We start from the raw sequence: 18674 nt of genomic DNA, 5'->3' as shown, positions 1-18674 counted from the left end.
TCTGTTTTAAAAATTTATAATATTTATAAATATTTTATATATATTAGAAATAAATTATTGATGCAATTAGATGCATCATTGAAAGGTAAAGTAATTGGTTGAGCAATTTTCCCATCTTATTTATTTTTTTAAAAAACAAATTTAAGTACTAAAAACTTTTTTAATTACAAAATAATTTATGTTCTGTCCCTTTTAAAAGTTAAATAGGAACATATAAGGAAATTTATGTAAATTTATGGCATCTCCCCTCTCAGGAAGTGATAACCACTATTAACATTTTGATTAATATGTATCTTCTACATTGTGTCTTTATCTGTTACTGTGGCTCCCTCTCTATATATTTTTGCAAAAATGGGATTTTGCAGCACATATTTTTATTTCTGATACTCTTATAATTTTTGTTACAAAATTTATGCATTTACATGGCAAAATTATTTTAATTATAAGTATAAAAAGCAAAAATTGATAGTAATTCTTCCTTATCTTCTTCAGGGAGTCCTATTGAAGACTTTAGAATGTCTTGTTTAAACTCTTCTTGTAGCTAAATTTATTATTTAAAGTAAATATGCTCTTCCCTCTGTTTTGATTTATAAACTTTAGGCAATGTTGGTTAATATTATCTATGATATATTTAGTCCATTCTCTCTGTTTGTCATGTATATATTCTTATATTTTTATTATTTTAACAACATTGACATTATTATTAAAATATATTCTTACTACTTTTAATATATATATAATATATATTTATATATAGTATGAAATATATAGCATACATGTATATGGTATATAATATTATAAAAGGTATATTATTAAAATATGTTACCAAACAATATACTACATATGTTATTGAAATATATAATAATTATATATCATTACACATTATATGCCTATGTACTTCATAGTTATGCATATATAATATATACATAATACATAGTATCACATGATCTTATCATCTTAATAATATTTATATTTTTATTCATATCTTTTTATATTATATTGACTTACCTTAGGCAATGCCCATTGATTACTTGCTATGAAAAATAAGAAATTAGAATAGTTGAACACTTCTTATATCCATTGTCAAGATTCATAAAATTTATAATTTATTCTATAAAAACTTTTATACTTTGTCTACAGGTTAACTTAAAAATTGAATTAATAAATAGTATTTTATAATATTGTGAATATATAAGTAATATTAACTCTTGGGTAAAGAAATATATTGTTATGCTAGTAAAGCTTTGATGGTCAAAGGAGGACCTTTTAGGCATCAGGGTCTAATGGAGATGCTTAATTATTTTCTCACTTCTTTAACTTCTATGAGTGAAACCAACTACCATAAAAAATTAAATCTCATCTTCCTTTTCTTAGAATCCTTTCCTATTTTTTTGGAGTAACTCTTGAGTTTTTTGTTTGGTTTCCAGTTTATTTTATTGTTTAAAGTATTATTATTTTTCTATTTGAATTGGGGATTATATATTGAGTTCAAGATAAAGAAAAGTTTATGTCTTCATAGGGCTGAATGTGGGCCAGTTTAGAATTTATTTGTAGACCAGACTTTTCTTTCAGTGTCACTTCCTTTCTCTGGCATCCTAGGGGCTATATCCTAAATCTATTAGGTGTTAAATTACTTTCAAAATTATTCTTTACATTCCTTTAATTACAAGAAATCATTTTCTTTTGTTTTTGGCCAGATTCTTTGTCCAGTGTTCTGGGTGCAAGACTTTTTAGGCAGGAGGCCCCTCCTCAAGGAAACTCATTGCCTGCTCCCACCCTAGCAGGAAGACAAGAGGGAACTCCCAGCTATGACTGTCCATCTCTCACCTGTAGCTTTTCTGTTTGCTTTTGGGGCAGTGGAGACATGAGGCAGGTGTGGGCCAGATATGATTGAGGAACATTTATTACACTTGATTACAGTTCAAAATGGGCTAGGTCTACTAGTGCCACAGGTCTAGATTTGTCTTTATTTTTCTGGAAAGCTAGGGAGACTATTTTAGAACTACTTTACCACTCAACATAAGGATTGAGGAAGGAATATAGGAATCTAAAATATTTTTATCTTTTCATATAGGTCTTTTTGAAAATTTTATTTCCAGTATAGTTAACATACAGTGTTATATTCATTTCAGGGGTATAATATAGTGATTCAATAATTCTATATATCACTCAGTGCTCATCAAGATAAGTGTACTCAATCCCCTTCACTGGTTTCACCCATGGCCTCTTCCTCCCCACCACCTCCCCTTTGGTAACCATCAGTTTGTTCTTTATAGTTAGAAGTCTGGTTTTTGGTTTGCTTCTTTTCTTCCCCTTCATTTGTTTTGTTTCTTAAATTCCACGTTTGAGTGAAATCATATGTTTTTTTTTTTTCTGACTGATTTATTTCACTCAGCATTACAACTTCTAGATCCACCCATCCATGTTGTTGCAAATGGCATGATTTCATTCTTTTTTTTTAAGTTTTTATTTAAATTCCAGTTAGTTAACATACTGTGTAATATTAGTTTCAGTATACAATTTATAGTGATTCTACACTTCCATGCAACACCTGGTGCTCATCACAACAAGTGCGCTCCTTAATCCCATCACCTATTTCACCCATTCCCCCAACCCACCTTCCCTCTGGTAACCATCAGTTTGTTCTCTGCAGTTGAGAGTCTGTTTCTTGGTTTGTGCCCCCCTTTTTCTCCCCCTGCTTGTTTGTTTCGTTTCTTTTACTCATGAAATTTTCGCTTTTATAATTTTCTTCTAATTATTGTCTTGTCTTTTTTACTTAAAGAAGTCCCTTTAACATATCTTGTAAAGTCAGTTTAGTGGTGATAAATTCTTTTAACTTTTGTTTGAGAAACTCTTTGTCTCCTTGAATTCTGAATGATAGCATCAGGGAGAGTATTATTGTTTGTAGTTTTCTCCTATCAGCATTTTGAATATGTCATGCTACTACCTTTTGGCCTGCAAGGTTTCTGCTGAAAAATCAGCTGAATAGCATTATTATAGGGTTTTCTTATATATAACTTGTTGTTTTTCTCTTGGTACTTTTAAGATTCTCTCTTTACCTTAATCTTTGCCATTTTAATTATTATGTGTTGTGGTGTGTGCTTCCTATGGTTTATTTTCTTTGTGGCTGTCTGTGCTTCCTGGACCTGGATGTCTGTTTCTTTCCCCAGGTTAGTGAAGTTTGCAGCCATTATTTCTCCAAATAAGTTTTCTGCTCATTTCTCTTTTACTTTTGGGATCTCTATAATGAGAGTATTAGTATGCTTGATGTTGTACCAGAGATCCTTTAACATATCCTCATTTAAAAAATTTTTTTTTTAACTTTTTTGCTGTTCAGCTTGGGCACTTTCTATTACCCTGTCTTCCCAATCATTAATTCATCTTCTGCTTTCTCTAATCTGTTGTTGATTCTCTCTAGTGTATTTTCATTTCATTTATTCTATTCTTCAAGTCTGATTGTTTTTTTATTTTTTATTTTTTAATATTTTATTAATTTATTTGACAGAGAGACACAGTGAGAGAGGGAACACAAGCAGGGGGAGTGGGAAAGGGAGAAGCAGGCTTCCCACGGAGCAGGGAGCCCGATGCAGGGCTCGATCCCAGGACCCTGGGATCATGACCTGAACCAAAGGCAGATGCTTAATGACTGAGCCACCCAGGCGCCCCCAAGTCTGATTGTTTTTTAAAAAAAGATTTTCTGTCTCTTTGTTGAAGTTCCCATGAGTTCATTCTCTCTTCTTTCCAGTCCAGTGAGCATGTTTTTCTTTTTAAAGATTTTATTTATTTGTTAGAGAGAGAGAGAGAGCATGAGCAGGTGTGGGGGAGAGGGGCAGAGGGAGAGGGAGAAATTAACTCCTCCCTGAGCAGGGACCCCAATGCGGAACTTGATCCCAGGACGCTGGGATCATGGCCTGAGCCGAAGGTAGACACTTAACTGACTGAGCCACCCAGGCGTCCCTCCAGTGAGCATGTTTTTGACCATTACTTTTATCTCTTTATCAGGTAGGTTGCTTATCTCTGTTTTGTTCAGGTCTTTTTCTGAGGTTTTTTTCTTGTTCTTTAGTTTGGAGCATATTTCTCTGTTGCCTCATTTTGTTTTTCTTTTTGCATTTGTTTCTATGAATTAAGTAGAACAGCTACTTATCATAGACTTGAAGAAATGACCTTTTATAAGAACATCCCTTATGGACTGTGTGTGCCTGATGACTTTGGTTGCCTTGCTGGATCTGTAATGCGTGTGGGCTGGAAGTCCTGGGACATCTCATACTGCCCTGGTGGGATGGCTGGAGCTGGAGTGGGCACTCGCCAGTGGGTTCTGGGGCTCTCTGTATAGTGGGTTTTGGCCCGGAGTACCTCAGGATACTTTGCACATATGTCACCTTGGTGAGATGGCTGTTGCTATTGTCGACACTGTCCAAGGATATCCCTGTGTGTGCCACATTGGGGCCACCTTGTGAGGCTTTTCCGGGGGGACCACTGGGTCTGGTGTGGGCCAGGATCCCAGGGCTCACTGAGGCACTAGGCTGGCTAGGGTGCCCTGACCCTGCTTTTGTCTGTGCTATCATGGTGGAGGAGGAATGTAAGCAATGGTACTCTCCTACCCCTCTGGCCCTAGAGAGATTCCAGAGCTCCCTGGCCACTTGATAGAATTCTAGGGCTGGTTCCTTTATATTCTAGTTGCTCTTTAAACTGTGGCACTTTTTTTTCCTGTATTCCAGAGTGTCCAGGGCTGGTGTTGGCTAGGGGCCCAGGGTTGGCTAAGGTGGTGGGCTGGCTAGGGTGCCTGAATTTTGCTCCCATCTGTGCTATCAAATTAACAGGATAATGTAAACACTGATGCCAGCCTCTCTGATTCCCCAGCACTTGGTGGAGGGTTAGTTTCTTTATATTCTAGTTTACCTTTTAAATTCTGGCTTTTATTTTTTACTTATTTATTTATTTTATTTATTTTTAATTTATTTTTTAAATTTTATTTTATTATGTTATGTTAGTCACCATACATCATTAGTTTTTGATGTAGTGATCCACGATTCATTGTTTTCGTATAACACCCAGTGCTCCATTCAGTACGTGCTCTCTTTAATACCCATCACTGGGCTAACCCATCCCCCCAACAACCTCCCCTCTAAAACCCTCAGTTTGTTTCTCAGAGTCCATAGTCTCTCATGGTTCATCTCTCCCTCCGATAACCCCCCTTCATTTTCCCCTTCCTTCTCCTTATGTCTTCCATGCTATTCCATATGTTTCACAAATAAGTGAAACCATATGATAATTGACTTTCTCTGCTTGACTTCTTTCACTTAACATAATCTCCTCCAGTCCCATCCATGTTGATGTAAAAGTTGGGTATTCATCCTTTCTGATGGCTGAGTAATATTCCATTGTATATATGGACCATATCTTCTTTATCCATTCATCTGTTGAAGGACATCTGGGCTCTTTCCACAGTTTGGCTATTGTGGACATTGCTGCTATAAACATTGGTGTGCATATGGCCCTTCTTTTCACTATATCTGTGTCTTTGGGGTAAATACCCAGGAGTGCAATTGCTGGGTCATAGGGTAGCTCTATTTTTAATTTTCTGAGGCACCTCCCCGCTGTTTTCCAAAGTGGCTGTACCACTTGCATTCCCACCAACAGTGTAAGAGGGTTCCCCTTTCTCCACAACCTCTCCAACATTTGTTGTTTCTTGCCTTGTCAATTTTTGCCATTCTAACTGGTGTAAGGTGATATCTCAATGTGGTTTTGATTTGAATTTCCCTGATGGCTAATAATGATGAACATTTTTTCATGTGTCTGTTAGCCATTTGTATGTCTTCTTCAGAGAAGTGTCTGTTCATGTCTTCTGCCCATTTTCTGACTTGATTATTTGTTTTTTGGGTGTTGAGTTTGAGAAGTTCTTTATAGATCTTGGATACCAGCCCTTTATCTGTAGTGTCATTTTCAAATATCTTCTCCCATTCTGTGGGTTGCCTCCTAAAATTTGTATGGAAGCAGAAAAGACCCCAAAGTGCCAAGGAAATGTTGAAAAAGAAAAACAAAGCTGGAGGCATCATGTTGCCCGATTTCAAGCTATATTACAAAGCTGTGATCACCAAGACAGCATGGTACTGGCACAAAAACAGACATATAGACCAATGGAACAGAATAGAGAACCCAGATATGGACCCTCACCTCTATGATCAAATAATCTTTGACAAAGCAGGAAAAAATATGCAATGGAAAAAAAGACAGTCTCTTCAATAAATGGTGCTGGGAAAATTGGACAGCCACATGTAGGAGAATGAAACTCTACCATTCTCTAACACCGACACAAAGATAAACTCAAAATGAATGAAAGACCTCAATGTGAGACAGGAATCCATCAAAATCCTAGAGAACATAGGCAGTAACCTCTTTGACATCGGCTACAGCAACTCCTTTCAAGATACATCTCCAAAAGGTAGTGAAACAAAAGCAAAAATGAACTTTTGGGACTTCATTAAGATAAAAAACTTCTGCACAGCAAAGGAAACAGTAAATTCTGGCTTTTAAAAATGAATCTGCTCACAGTCCCTCAGTGCTATCTTCCCACACTGTAGCCTACAGCATTGAGGTGGTGTTTCTGTCATTTTTATGTCTCCATCTCTCCTGCCCTTCTCTATGTTGTTCCTCTATCTTATGTTGTCCAGAAGCTGTTGTGTGCCCTTAGTTCTTTTCCAGGAAGAATTTCCCTATAGGTAGGCAGAGATTGGGTGTGTCTTTGGAAAAGATGAGTTCAGGGTCCTCCTAGGTTGCCATCTGGGAGCCTCTGTTGGTATATGTGCATTTGAGTAAGTGGTCTCGGCAGAGACAGTTCATTATATGTCAGCTCATTTTGGGTTCCTAGACATGTCCACTGGTAATGCTCTGGGGCTGGTGAAGCTTGCTCTCAGGGTCTATTTTTGGGTGAGGCTACTGCCTGAGCTCTGGGGTTGGGGATGGAATTGCTGCTAGCTGGTAACAGTTGGATAGGCCTGCTGGCTTGGTTCCCTGCCCAAGTGAGGGTGTGGGAGATGCTCTGCACTTACCTGGGTTCATTCATCAGGCTTCCTAGATGGGTAGGACAGGTACTTTACTCAGCAGGAGATGGGCTATGATTTAGATTCCCTGCCATGGCACGGTAGCAGAATGTACCCCAAGTCCTGTATGGCCCATTGTTTGGGGACCCAAAACAGGCAATACCATACACTGAATTCTTGGTTAGATAGGGCAGTGGTTTTGCTCTGAAGATGGGGAAAGCCATGGGCTGTGCTCTGTGTTCAAGTGTCACTCTAAGTGGGCTATGCAGTTTCCCATGTACACTGGTTAGATTCCCTGGTCTAGGCTGGCTGAAGTCTGTATTTAGCAATGGGCAGGGCTACAAATTAGTTTCCCTGCAAAAGTGGAGAGTGAGAATCAGCTGGATTTGTGGTCTTGACTTAAGCTGACTTGTACCCTAAGTTCCATGGTCAAATGGTGCCATTGACTTTGCTCTGTGGATGATCACCTCTGCCTGTCATTCTCTCTGTTCAAGAGATGATGGGCTACACAGCTTTCAGAGGTACCAGCTAGGTTTTCTGTTCAGTTAGGGCCAGGAGCTACACTCAGCGGTCAGTAGGGCTGAGAATTAAATCCCATTCTTGGGCAGAGCAGGAGAGCCATTTCTAAGCAGCCTCTTAGATATTTGCAGTTAAGCTGTCTGGTTGGGCAGGGCCAGGAGCTGCATGCAGCCATGGATAGGGTATGAATCAGCTTCCCTGTCTGGGCAGAACTGACTTTAAGCCCAGGAAGGCTCTCTGTGGCCTTAAGCTGACATGCACCCCGAGTTCCCTGGCCGAAAGGTGCCACTGGTTTTGCTCTGTGGACAATAGCCATGCCTACCATACTCTCCACTTGAATATTGCTGGGCTATGCAGCTTCTAGGTGTTATGACCTGACCTCTGGTCAGGTGGGGCTAGAAGCTGCACTCAGCATTGGGAGGGTTTTGACTCAGCTCCCTGCCTGGGTGGGTTTGGGGGACAGACCAGGCTTCAATGGTAAGGATCTTTGATGACCTGAATCAGGAAGACCTGCTGTTCATTGGGTTCCCTGGTCAGACTGCATCACTGACTTAGCTCTACAGATGGGCAAAACTTCTGGTTGGGACTACTTTTGGGTGCTGTGGGTGAGAACTTGGTCTGCCAAGAGGGTTGCAAGTCCCTCCACCCCTCTCTGTCACAGATTTCCCATGGTCAAACCATGTAGCATCCTCTGTGCTCCTTGTGAGGGAAGATCAGACTGGGGACTCCTAAGAAGTCACCTTAAATGCTGGGGGAGCTGGATGTCCACCCTGGGCTCTCATTTCCCACTTGAGGTACTGTAGACTCTGGGAAGATCTCCTAGTATGGCACTACACCAGCCTTGGGGAAGGGCAAAGCGGTCAGTGTGTAGCTGCTCCTTTTACCCTTCTAATGTGGTCTGTTTTGTTTTCTGTAGTGCAGGGAGTGCTTCAGTCTGACCTACATGTTCTAGGATCTTCACAGTAGATTCTGTCCAAGAATAGTGTTAGTTGTTCTTGTTGTGAGGGGGTGGTGAAATTGGGAATGACCTATGACGGTATCTTGGTAACATCACTACTGTTGTGATTTAATTCTTTTTTTTCCATGCTAATTTTTTTATTATGTTATGTTAATCACCATACATTACATCATTAGTTTTTGATGTAGTGTTCCATGATTCATTGTTTGCGTATAACACCCAGTGCTCCATGCAGCACATGCCCTCTTTAATACCCATCAGCAGGCTAACCCATCCCCCCACCCCCCCTCGCCTCTAGAACCCTCAGTTTGTTTCTCAGAGTCCATAGTCTCTCATGGTTTGTCTCCCCCTCCGAGTTCTCCCCCTTCATTTTCCCCTTCTTGCTATCTTCTTCTTCTTCTTCTTTTTTTTAACATATAATGTATTATTTGTTTCAGAGGTACAGGTCTGTGATTCAACAGTCTTACACAATTCACAGCGCTCACCATAGCATATACTCTCCCCAATGTCTATCACCCAGCCACCCCATCCCTCCTACCCCCCACCACTCCAGCAACCCTGAGTTTGTTTGCTGAGATTAAGAATTCCTCATATCAGGAAGATCATATGATACATGTCTTTCTCTGATTGACTTATTTCGCTCAGCATAATACCCTCCAGTTCCATCCACGTCATTGCAAATGGCAAGATTTCATTCTGTTTGAAGGCTGCATAATATTCCATTGTATATATATACCACATCTTCTTTATCCAGTCATCTGTCGATGGGCATCTTGGTTCTTTCCATAGTTTGGTTATTGTGAACATTGCTGCTATAACATCGGGGTGCACGTACCCCTTCAGATCCCTACATTTGTATCTTTGGGGTAAATACCCAGTAGTGCAATTGCTGGGTCATAGGGTAGCTCTATTTTCAACCTTTTGAGGAACCTCCATACTGTTTCCAGAGTGGCTGCACCAGCTTGCATTCCTACCAACAGTATAGGGGGTTCCCCTTTCTCCGCATCCCCACCAACATCTTTCGTTTCCTGACTTGTTAATTTTAGCCATTCTGACTGGTGTGAGATGGTATGTCATTGAGGTTTTCGTTTCGATTTCCCTGATGCCGAGCGATGTTGAGCACTTTTTCATGTGTCTGTTGGCCATTTGGATGTCTTCTTTGGAAAAATGTTCACGTCTTCTGCCCATTTCTTGATTGGATCATTTGTTCTTTGGGTGTTGAGTTTCATAAGTTCTTTATAGATTTTGGATACTAGCCCTTTATCTGATCTGTCATTTGCACATATCTTCTCCCATTCTGTCAGTTGTCTTTTGGTTTAGTTGACTGTTTCTTTTGCGGTGCAAAAGCTTCTTATCTTGATGAAGTCCCAATAGTTCATAAGCCCTTCCCTTGCCTTTGGCGATGTTTCGAAGAGGTCAAAGAGGTTGCTGCCTGTGTTCTCCTTTAGGATTTTGATGGACTCCTGTCTCACATTGAGGTCTTTCAACCATTTTGCGTCTGTTTTTTGTGTGGTGTAAGGAAATGGTCCAGTTTCCTTCTTCTGCATGTGGCTGTCCAATTTTCCCAACACCATTTGTTGAAGAGGCTGTCTTTTTTCCATTGGACATTCTTTCCTGCTTTGTCAAAGATGAGTTGACCATAGAGTTGAGGGTCCATTTCTGGGCTCTCTTTTCTCTTCCACTGATCTCTGTGTCTGTTTTTGTGCCAGTACCATACTGTCTTGATGATGACAGCTTTGTAATAGAGCTTGAAGTCTGGAATTGTGATGCCACCAGCTTTGCTTTTCTTTTTCAAGATTCCTCTGGGTATTCGGGGTCTTTTCTGGTTCCATACAAATTTTAGGATTATTTGTTCCATTTCTTTGAAAAAAGTTGATGGTGTTTTGATAGGGATTGCATTGAATGTGTAGACTGCTCTAGGTAGCATTGACATCTTCACAATATTTGTTCTTCCAATCCATGAGCATGGAACGTTTTTCCATTTCTTTATGTCTTCCTCAATTTCTTTCATGAGTATTTTATAGTTTTCTGAGTACAGATCCTTTGCCTCTTTGGTGAGATTTATTCCTAGGTATCTTATGGTTTTGGGTACATTTGTAAATGGGATCGACTCCATAATTTCTCTTTCTTCTGTCTTGTTGTTGGTGTATAGGAATGCCACTGATTTCTGTGCATTGATTAACTATCCTACCACTTTACTGAATTCCTGTATGAGTTCTAGCAGTTTTGGGGTGGAGTCTTTTGGGTTTTCCACATAAAGTATCATATCATCTGCAAAGAGTGAGAGTTTGACTTCCTCTTTGCCGATTTGGATGCCTTTTATTTCTTTTTGTTGTCTGATTGCTGTGGCTAGGACTTCTAATACTATGTTGAATAGCAATGGTGATAGTGGACATCCCTGCAGTGTTCATGACCTTAGGGGCAAAGCTCTCAGTTTTTCCCCATTGAGAATGATATTTGCTGTGAGTTTTTCATAGATGGCTTTTATGATATTGAGGTATGTACCCTCTATCTCTATACTCAAGAGTTTTCGTCAAGAAAGGAGGCTGTACTTTGTCAAATGCTTTTTCTGCCTCTATTGAGAGGATCATATGGTTCTTGTTCTTTCTTTTATTAATGTATTGTATCACGTTGATTGATTTGCAGATGTTGAACCAACCTTGCAGCACAGGGATAAATCCCACTTGATTATGCTGAATAATCCTTTTAATGTACTGTTGGATCCTATTGGCTAGTATTTTGGTGAGAATTTTTGCATCCATGTTCATCAAGGAAATTGGTCTGTAATTCTTTTCGATGGGGTCTTTGTCTGGTTTTGGGATCGAGGTAATGGTGGCCTCATAAAACGAGTTTGGAAGTTTTCCTTCCATTTCTATTTTTTGGAACAGTTTCAGAAGACTAGGTATTAATTCTTTAAATGTATGGTTGAATTCCCCTGGGAAGCCATCTGGCCCTGGGCTTTTGTTTGTTGGGAGATTTTTGATGACCGCTTCAATTTCCTTAGTGGTTATAGGTCTGTTCAGGTTTTCTGTTTCTTCCTGGTTCAGTTTTGGTAGTTGATACATCTCTAGGAATGCATCCATTTCTTCCAGGTTATCTAATTTTCTGGCATATAGTTGCTCATGATATGTTCTTATAATTGTTTGTATTTCTTTGGTGTTGGTTGTGATCTCTCCTCTATCATTCATGATTTTGTTGATTTGGGTAATTTCTCTTTTCTTTTTGATAAGTCTGGTCAGGGGTTTATCCATCTTGTTAATTCTTTCAAAGATCCAGCTCCTAGTTTTGTTGATCTGTTCTTTTGGGTCTATTTCATTGATTTCTGCTCTGATCTTTATTATTTCTCTTCTCCTGCTGGGTTTAGGCTTTATTTGCAGTTCTTTCTCCAGCTCCTTTAGGTGTAGGGTTAGGTTGTGTACTTGAGACCTTTCTTGTTTCTTGAGAAAGGCTTGTATTGCTATATACTTTCCTTTTAGGACTGCCTTTGCTGCATCCCAAAGATTTTGAACAGTTGTGTTTTCATTTTCATTGGTTTCCATGAATTTTTTTAATCCTTCTTTAATTTCCTGGTTCACCCATTCGTTCTTTAGTAGGATGCTCTTTAGCCTCCATGTATTTGAGTTCTTTCTGACTTTCCTCTTGTGATTGAGTTCTAGTTTCAAAGCATTGTGGTCTGAAAATATGTGGGGAATGATCCCAATCTTTTGCTACCGGTTGAGACGTGATTTATGACCTAGGATGTGATCTATTCTGGAGAATGTTCCATGGGCACTAGGGAAGAATGTGTATTCTGTTGCTTTGGGATGGAATGTTCTGAATATGTCTGTGAAGTCCATTTGGTCCAGTGTGTCATTTAAAGTCTTTATTTCCTTGTTGATCTTTTGCTTAGATGATCTGTCCATTTCAGTGAGGGGGGTGTTAAAGTCTCCAACTATTATTGTATTGCTGTCGATGTGTTTCTTTGCTTTTGTTATTAATTGCTTTATGTAATTGGCTGCTCCCATGTTAGGGGCATAGATATTTACAATTGTTAGATCTTCTTGTTGGATAGACCCTTTAAGTAGGATATAGTGTCCTTCCTCATCTCTTATTACAGTCTTTGGTTTAAAATCTAATTTGTCTGATATAAGGATTGCCACCCCAGCTTTCTTTTGGTGTCCATTAGCATCGTAAATAGTTTTCCACACCCTCACTTTCAATCTGGGGGTGTCTTTGGGTCTAAAATGAGTCTCTTGCAGACAGCCTATCGATGGATCTTGTTTTTTTACCCAATGTGATAGCCTGTGTTTTGATTGTGGCATTTAGCCCATTTACATTCAGGGTAACTATTGAAAGATATGAATTTAGTGCCATTGTATTGCCTGTAAGGTGACTGTTATGGTATACTGTCTGTGTTCCTTTCTGGTCTACGTTATTTTTAGGCTCTCTCTTTGCTTAGAGGACCCCTTTCAATATTTCTTGTAGGGCTGGTTTCATGTTTGCAAATTCCCTTAGTTTTTGTTTGTCCTGGAAGCTTTTTATCTCTCCTTCTATTTTCAATGACAGTCTAGCTGGATATAGTATTCTTGGCTGCATATTTTTCTCACTTAGTGCTCTGAAGATATCATGCCAGTGCTTTCTGGCCTGCCAGATCTCTGTGGATAGGTCTGTTGCCAATCTAATGTTTGTACCATTGTAGGTTACAGATCTCTTGTCCCGAGCTGCTTTCAGGATTTTCTCTTTGTCTCTGAGACTCGTAAGTTTTACTATGAGATGTCGGGGTGTTGCCTTTTTTTTATTGATTTTGAGGGGGGTTCTCTGTGCCTCCTGGATTTTGATGCCTGTTTCCTTCCCCAAATTAGGGAAGTTCTCTGCTATAATTTGCTCCAGGATACCTTCTGCCCTCTCTCTCTTTCTTCTTCTTCTGGGATCCCAATTATTCTAATATTGTTTTGTCTTGTGGTATTACTTATCTCTCAAATTCTGCCCTCGTGATCCAGTAGTTGTTTATCTCTTTTTCTCAGCTTCTTTATTTTCTACCATTTGGTCTTCTATATCACTAATTCTCTCTTCTGCCTCATTTATCCGAACAGTTAGAGCCTTCATTTTTGATTGCACCTCATTAATAGCCTTTTTGAATTCGACTTGTTTAGATTTTAGTTCTTTTATTTCTTCAGAACGGGTTTCTCTAATATCTTCCATGTTTTTTTCAAGCCCAGCTACTATCTTTTTATCGTCATTCTGAACTCTAGTTCCGACATCTTACCAATGTCTGTATTGATTAGGTCCCTGGCTGTCGGTACTGCCTCTTGTTCTTTTTTTTGAGGTGATTTTTTTCTGTCTTGTCATTTTGTCCAGAGGAGAATAGATGAATGAGAGAACAAAATGCTAACAGGGTAACAACGACCCCCGAAAAATAGACAGTAAACAAATCAGAAGAGACCCGAAACCGGGGAAAAAGAAAGGGAAAGAAAGAAAAAAGAAAAAAAAAAAAAGAAAAAGATTAAAAAAAAAAACCCCAAACCAGAATATGATCAAATATGATCTGGCTGGTGCATAGATCAGTGCCACACACTAGATTTTGGGCATATTTTGGTCTGTTAGAAGAAAGTGCCTCCCAAAATTTTAATGAAAGAAAAATTTATATATGTACAAAAATAAGGGTATATATGATGAAGGGATGGAATATGACTGTAAAGATGAAAATTTAAAAGATTTTTAAAAGGAATTGATATAATAAGAAGTTGGTTGAAAACAAAAGAAGAGGATTAAAAAAAAAAAGAAAAGGGAGAGAATGTGATCAGGCAGGAGACTAGAACAAAGCCATACACTAGAGATTTAAGGTATATTTTGGTCTGTTAGAAGAAACTGTATCCCAAAATTTTAAAAAGAGAACAACTTATATATATGTACCAAAAATAAGGTTAACTACTATGAAGGGATGGAATATGACTCTAAAAATGAAAAATCAAAAAGATTTTTTAAAAAAGGGATTGATAACATGTTGGTTGAAAAAGGGAAAAAGAAAAATTAAAAAAAAAGAAAAAGGAAAAAAGAAAATTTAAAAAATTAACTTTGAAAGACTAAAGAATCATTGGAAAAAAGCCATGAATTCTTTTTTTTTTAAAGCCATTAATTCCATGTGCAGTATTCCCTTAGTGCTGGAGTTCTGCCATTCTCATTGAAGGGTAAACTTGGTTTTGGCTCGCTGTTCTTGCCAATCTTCTTGGGGAGGGGCCTGTTGCCATGGTACTCAAATGTCTTTGCCGGAGGTGGAATTGCCCCGCCCTTGCTGGGGGCCAGTCTAAGTAATCCACTTGGGTTTGCTGTCTGGAGCTTTCGTTCCCTGCAAGCTTTCCATATAGCTTTGGGGACGAGAGTGAAAATGGCGGCCTCCCAATCTTCGACCTGGAGGAGCCAAGAACTCGGGGCCCCACTCCTCAGTGAGCCCCCAGAGAAAAGCAGTCAATCACTCCCGTCTCCCTGGTCTCCCGTCGCACTCCGTGCTCACCCGGCCTGTGACCGAGCATTTCTATCTCTGGCAAATGACCGCATGTGGAGTCTCCAAACCCAGCAGATCCCTGCTATGTGCTCCCACGCCCCTCCTCCCACTCTTCCTCCCCGGGGGAGGAAGGGGAGTCTCCCTGGATCTGCCACTTGTTGGGTCCCTGCTAGAATAGCAGTGGCCCGACTCTGCTGCCGATCACAGTTTATGGCAACCCCGAGCTGAGAGCCCACTCCTCAGCTCCGTCTTTGCAGCCAGCTTCTCCGCTCCGATATCTGGTAGTTCTGCCACACTCAGGCACCCCTGGTCTTTCTGTGACACCGACGGTCCTGAGACCACACTGTCCCAGCGAGGGTTCCACCCCCCGCTTAGCCACTGGAGCGATGTCCCTCAGTGGAGCCGACTTCTAAAAGTTTCGATTTTGTGCTCTGTTGCTCTGTCACTTGCTGGTAGTGGCTGACCGAGGCCCCCTCCCCTGCTGTCTATCCTCCCGAATATCGCCTCGGATTCACTTCTCTGCATGTCCTACCTTCCAGAAAGTGGTCGCTTTTCTGTTCAGAGAGTTGTTGCTATTCTTTTCTTCGATCTCCTGTTGAGTTCGTAGGTGTTTAGAATGGTTTGATCCCTATCCAGCTGAATTCCTGGGATCAGACGAAATCCAGGTCTCCTTCTCCTCCGCCATCTTGCTCCTCCCCCCTGATTTAATTCTTAATATGGACCTGGAGGCCATGACGGTTGGTGAGACAAATGACCTAGGTATTGTCATCAAAAGTTATTTTTGATGGGGCTCTGTCATATTGTTTAGAGGGAGGCTTCCTATCCTGGAAAGGGAAATCCAAGTATATTTGTCCATGTCACTCCCAATTGTTCCCTTCCCAAGGTTCAGATTCTAACTCCTTCCCTATCAGATCTGGTAGATTTGAGAATTAAGTTAGTGCTGTAGCCCTGCAGCCCTTGTGCTTGGTGCATGGTCCTCAGCCATGTCAATCCAACCACTATAGGAGATGAGGAGTTACTACAGTGCTGCTGCAGAGGCTTACTAACTGCTTATTTGCATTCTCAGTTGCTCAGTGACAGCTTTCCCTTTATATTTCTCATAATATGTATCCTCTAGTGCTATCATAACAATCCAGTTGAACCCTAAGTTTTTATTAGAGCTTGTCATTAGAACAGTGAAATGCCTTGATCTTCCTCACAACCTGCCCTCACCTGTACCTTATTCAATGCCAGACGTGGTAGTAACTGGAGAAATCATGATGTTATTGCATATCATGAATTACCAGTGTCACATTTCTCCTTGGCAAGGAAGTTATCTCTGCACTTGTTAAATATGTGAGCGGCATTATACAAGAATGCTACCTTGGATGTCTTTCTGTTGTTTCTCCTGATATGAGTTACTGAGTCATGGAGAATCCTGTTAGGAAGCTGATAGCACACTTAAACGGAGTAATTGGTTACATGGCCACTTTCTGTGCTGGGAAGCAGAATATCATGTGGACTATTCTAAATGAATACAGAGCTATCATAAGAAATTAGGTAAATTGAAGATCATGTTCTATATAGCCAAAAAATATAATGAAAAACAGCCCTTTTATATAGTTATGATAGCTACTTAAGAATTATATTAGGTATTCTGTTGTTAAATCATGATAAAGATTGGCATAGATTCAATTTGCTTATATCTCAATAAAATTTCATAAGAAGAACTTTAGCTTTTCACCTGTCCAAGGAGCTGTATTTTCTATTCTTAAGTATTTGATAAAATAATAAATATGTTCAAAATTAGAAAATTATTACTTTTTATCACCTTTCAATGACTTGTCTTTCATTTGAATTTTTGTTTTTGTTAATATAGTACCCCAAGGAGATAACTTTGGAGGCATTTTCCATTATTGTTACGCAGATGCTCGGACTCAGTCTGGGAATATCATATGATGACACAACGAAATGTCGCTGTTCAGGAGCCATTTGTATAATGAATCCAGAAGCTATGTAAGTTTATTTAAAAGTAAGATTTATTCGTTATGTTTATTTTGTTTTAAATATTTGAAGTGCAAAATTTAGTGTTTACTTATAGTACCAATTAGCCGTAAATGGACAAAGTACTACAAAATATAAACCTGAAATTTTAAGTGTAAGAGAGTTGGAAAGAGATGTACCATTAAGAACAAAGATAACAAATCTAATTTCAAAGATATATTAGCAAGGGAATGAGACTGTATTTTGTGAAATCTCATAGTGAGGATTGTTAAAAATATGTCAGAATAGAGTGGCAGGATGGATAAAAGAACAAGACCCATCTGTCTGCTGCCTACAACAGAAAAACACAAACTGAAAGTGAAGGTTTGGAGAAAGATATTACATGCAAGTGGAAGCAAAAAGAATCTGGAGTAGCAATAGCTATATCAGACAAAATAGACTTTATTTTTTTTAAGGCAACAAAAGTATTTGTTATAGGAAATGTCAGAACTTTGCTTCATTACAAATAATTTGTTTTTAATATTATTTTGATTTTGATTCTTTTTCTTGTTGCATTTTTTTTTAACATTTTAGGTAGTTAACATACACTGCATATTGGTTTCTGGAGTAGAATTCAGTGATTCATCACTTACGTACAATACCCAATGCTCATCATAACAAGTGTTCTCCTTAATGCCAATCACCTATCTAACCCATCCCCCACCCACCTCCCTCCATCACCCCTCAGTTTGTTCTCTATTGTTTAGAGTCTCTTACAGCTTGTTTCCCTCTGTCCTTTTTTTCTTTTCCCCCTTCCCATATGTTCATCTGTTTTCTTTGTAAATTCAACATATGTGTGAGGTCATAGGGTATTTGTTTTTCTCTGGCTGACTTATTTCACTTAGCATAATACACTCTAGCTCCATCCAAGTCATTGCAAATGGCAAGATTATATTCTTTTTAGTGGCTGAGTAATATTCCATTGTGTGTGTGTGTGTATATATATATATATATATATATATATATATATATATATATACCACATCTTTATCCATTCATCAGTTGATGGACATTTGGGCTTTCTCCATAATTTGGCTATTGTTGATAATGCTGCTATAAATTTTGGGGTGCATGTATCCCTTTGAATCACTATTTTTGTATCATTTGGATAAATACCTAGAAGTGCAATTGCTGGGTCATAAGGTAGCTCTATTTTCAACTTTTTGAGGAACCTCCATACTGTTTTCCAGAGTGGCTGCACCAGTTTGCATTCCCACCAGAAGTGTAAGAGGGTTCCCCTTTCTCTGCATCTGGCCAACACTTGTGGTTTTAGCCATCCTGACAGGTTTGAGATAGTATCTCATCATGGTTTTGATTTGTATTTCCAAAATGATGAGTGGTGTTGAGCATTTTTTCATCTGTCTGTTAGCCATCTGAATGTCTTTTTTGGAACAGTATCTGTTCATGTCTTCTGTCCATTTCTTAACTGGGTTATTTATTTTTTAGGTGTTGACTTTGATAAGTAAAGTCTTTATAGATTTTGGATACTAACCCTTTATCAGATATGTCATTTGCAGATATCTTCTCCCATTCCATATGCTGACTTTTAGTTTTGTTGATTGTTTGCTTTGCTGTGCAGAAGGTTTTTATCTTGATGAAGTGCCAATAGTTCATTTTTGGTTTTGTTTCCTTTGCCTGTGGTGAGTGTCTAGTA

The 18674-nt window shown here is 39.0% G+C and overlaps 1 protein-coding gene across 1 annotated transcript in view; it reads left to right on the top strand.

Moving 5' to 3' along the window:
- LOC118552476 (disintegrin and metalloproteinase domain-containing protein 32-like) overlaps positions 1 to 18674 on the top strand; it is a 173424-nt gene that overhangs the window by 83900 nt on the left and 70850 nt on the right. Inside the window, exon 11 of the mRNA XM_036118919.2 lies at positions 16857 to 16993. Coding sequence (XP_035974812.2) covers positions 16857 to 16993 — 137 coding nt within the window. The remainder of the gene's footprint in view (positions 1 to 16856; positions 16994 to 18674) is intronic.

The sequence above is a fragment of the Halichoerus grypus genome, chromosome 3, assembly GCF_964656455.1.
Source record: "Halichoerus grypus chromosome 3, mHalGry1.hap1.1, whole genome shotgun sequence".
NCBI lineage: Eukaryota > Metazoa > Chordata > Mammalia > Carnivora > Phocidae > Halichoerus > Halichoerus grypus.
This window is presented reverse-complemented; position numbering and strand designations above follow the sequence as displayed.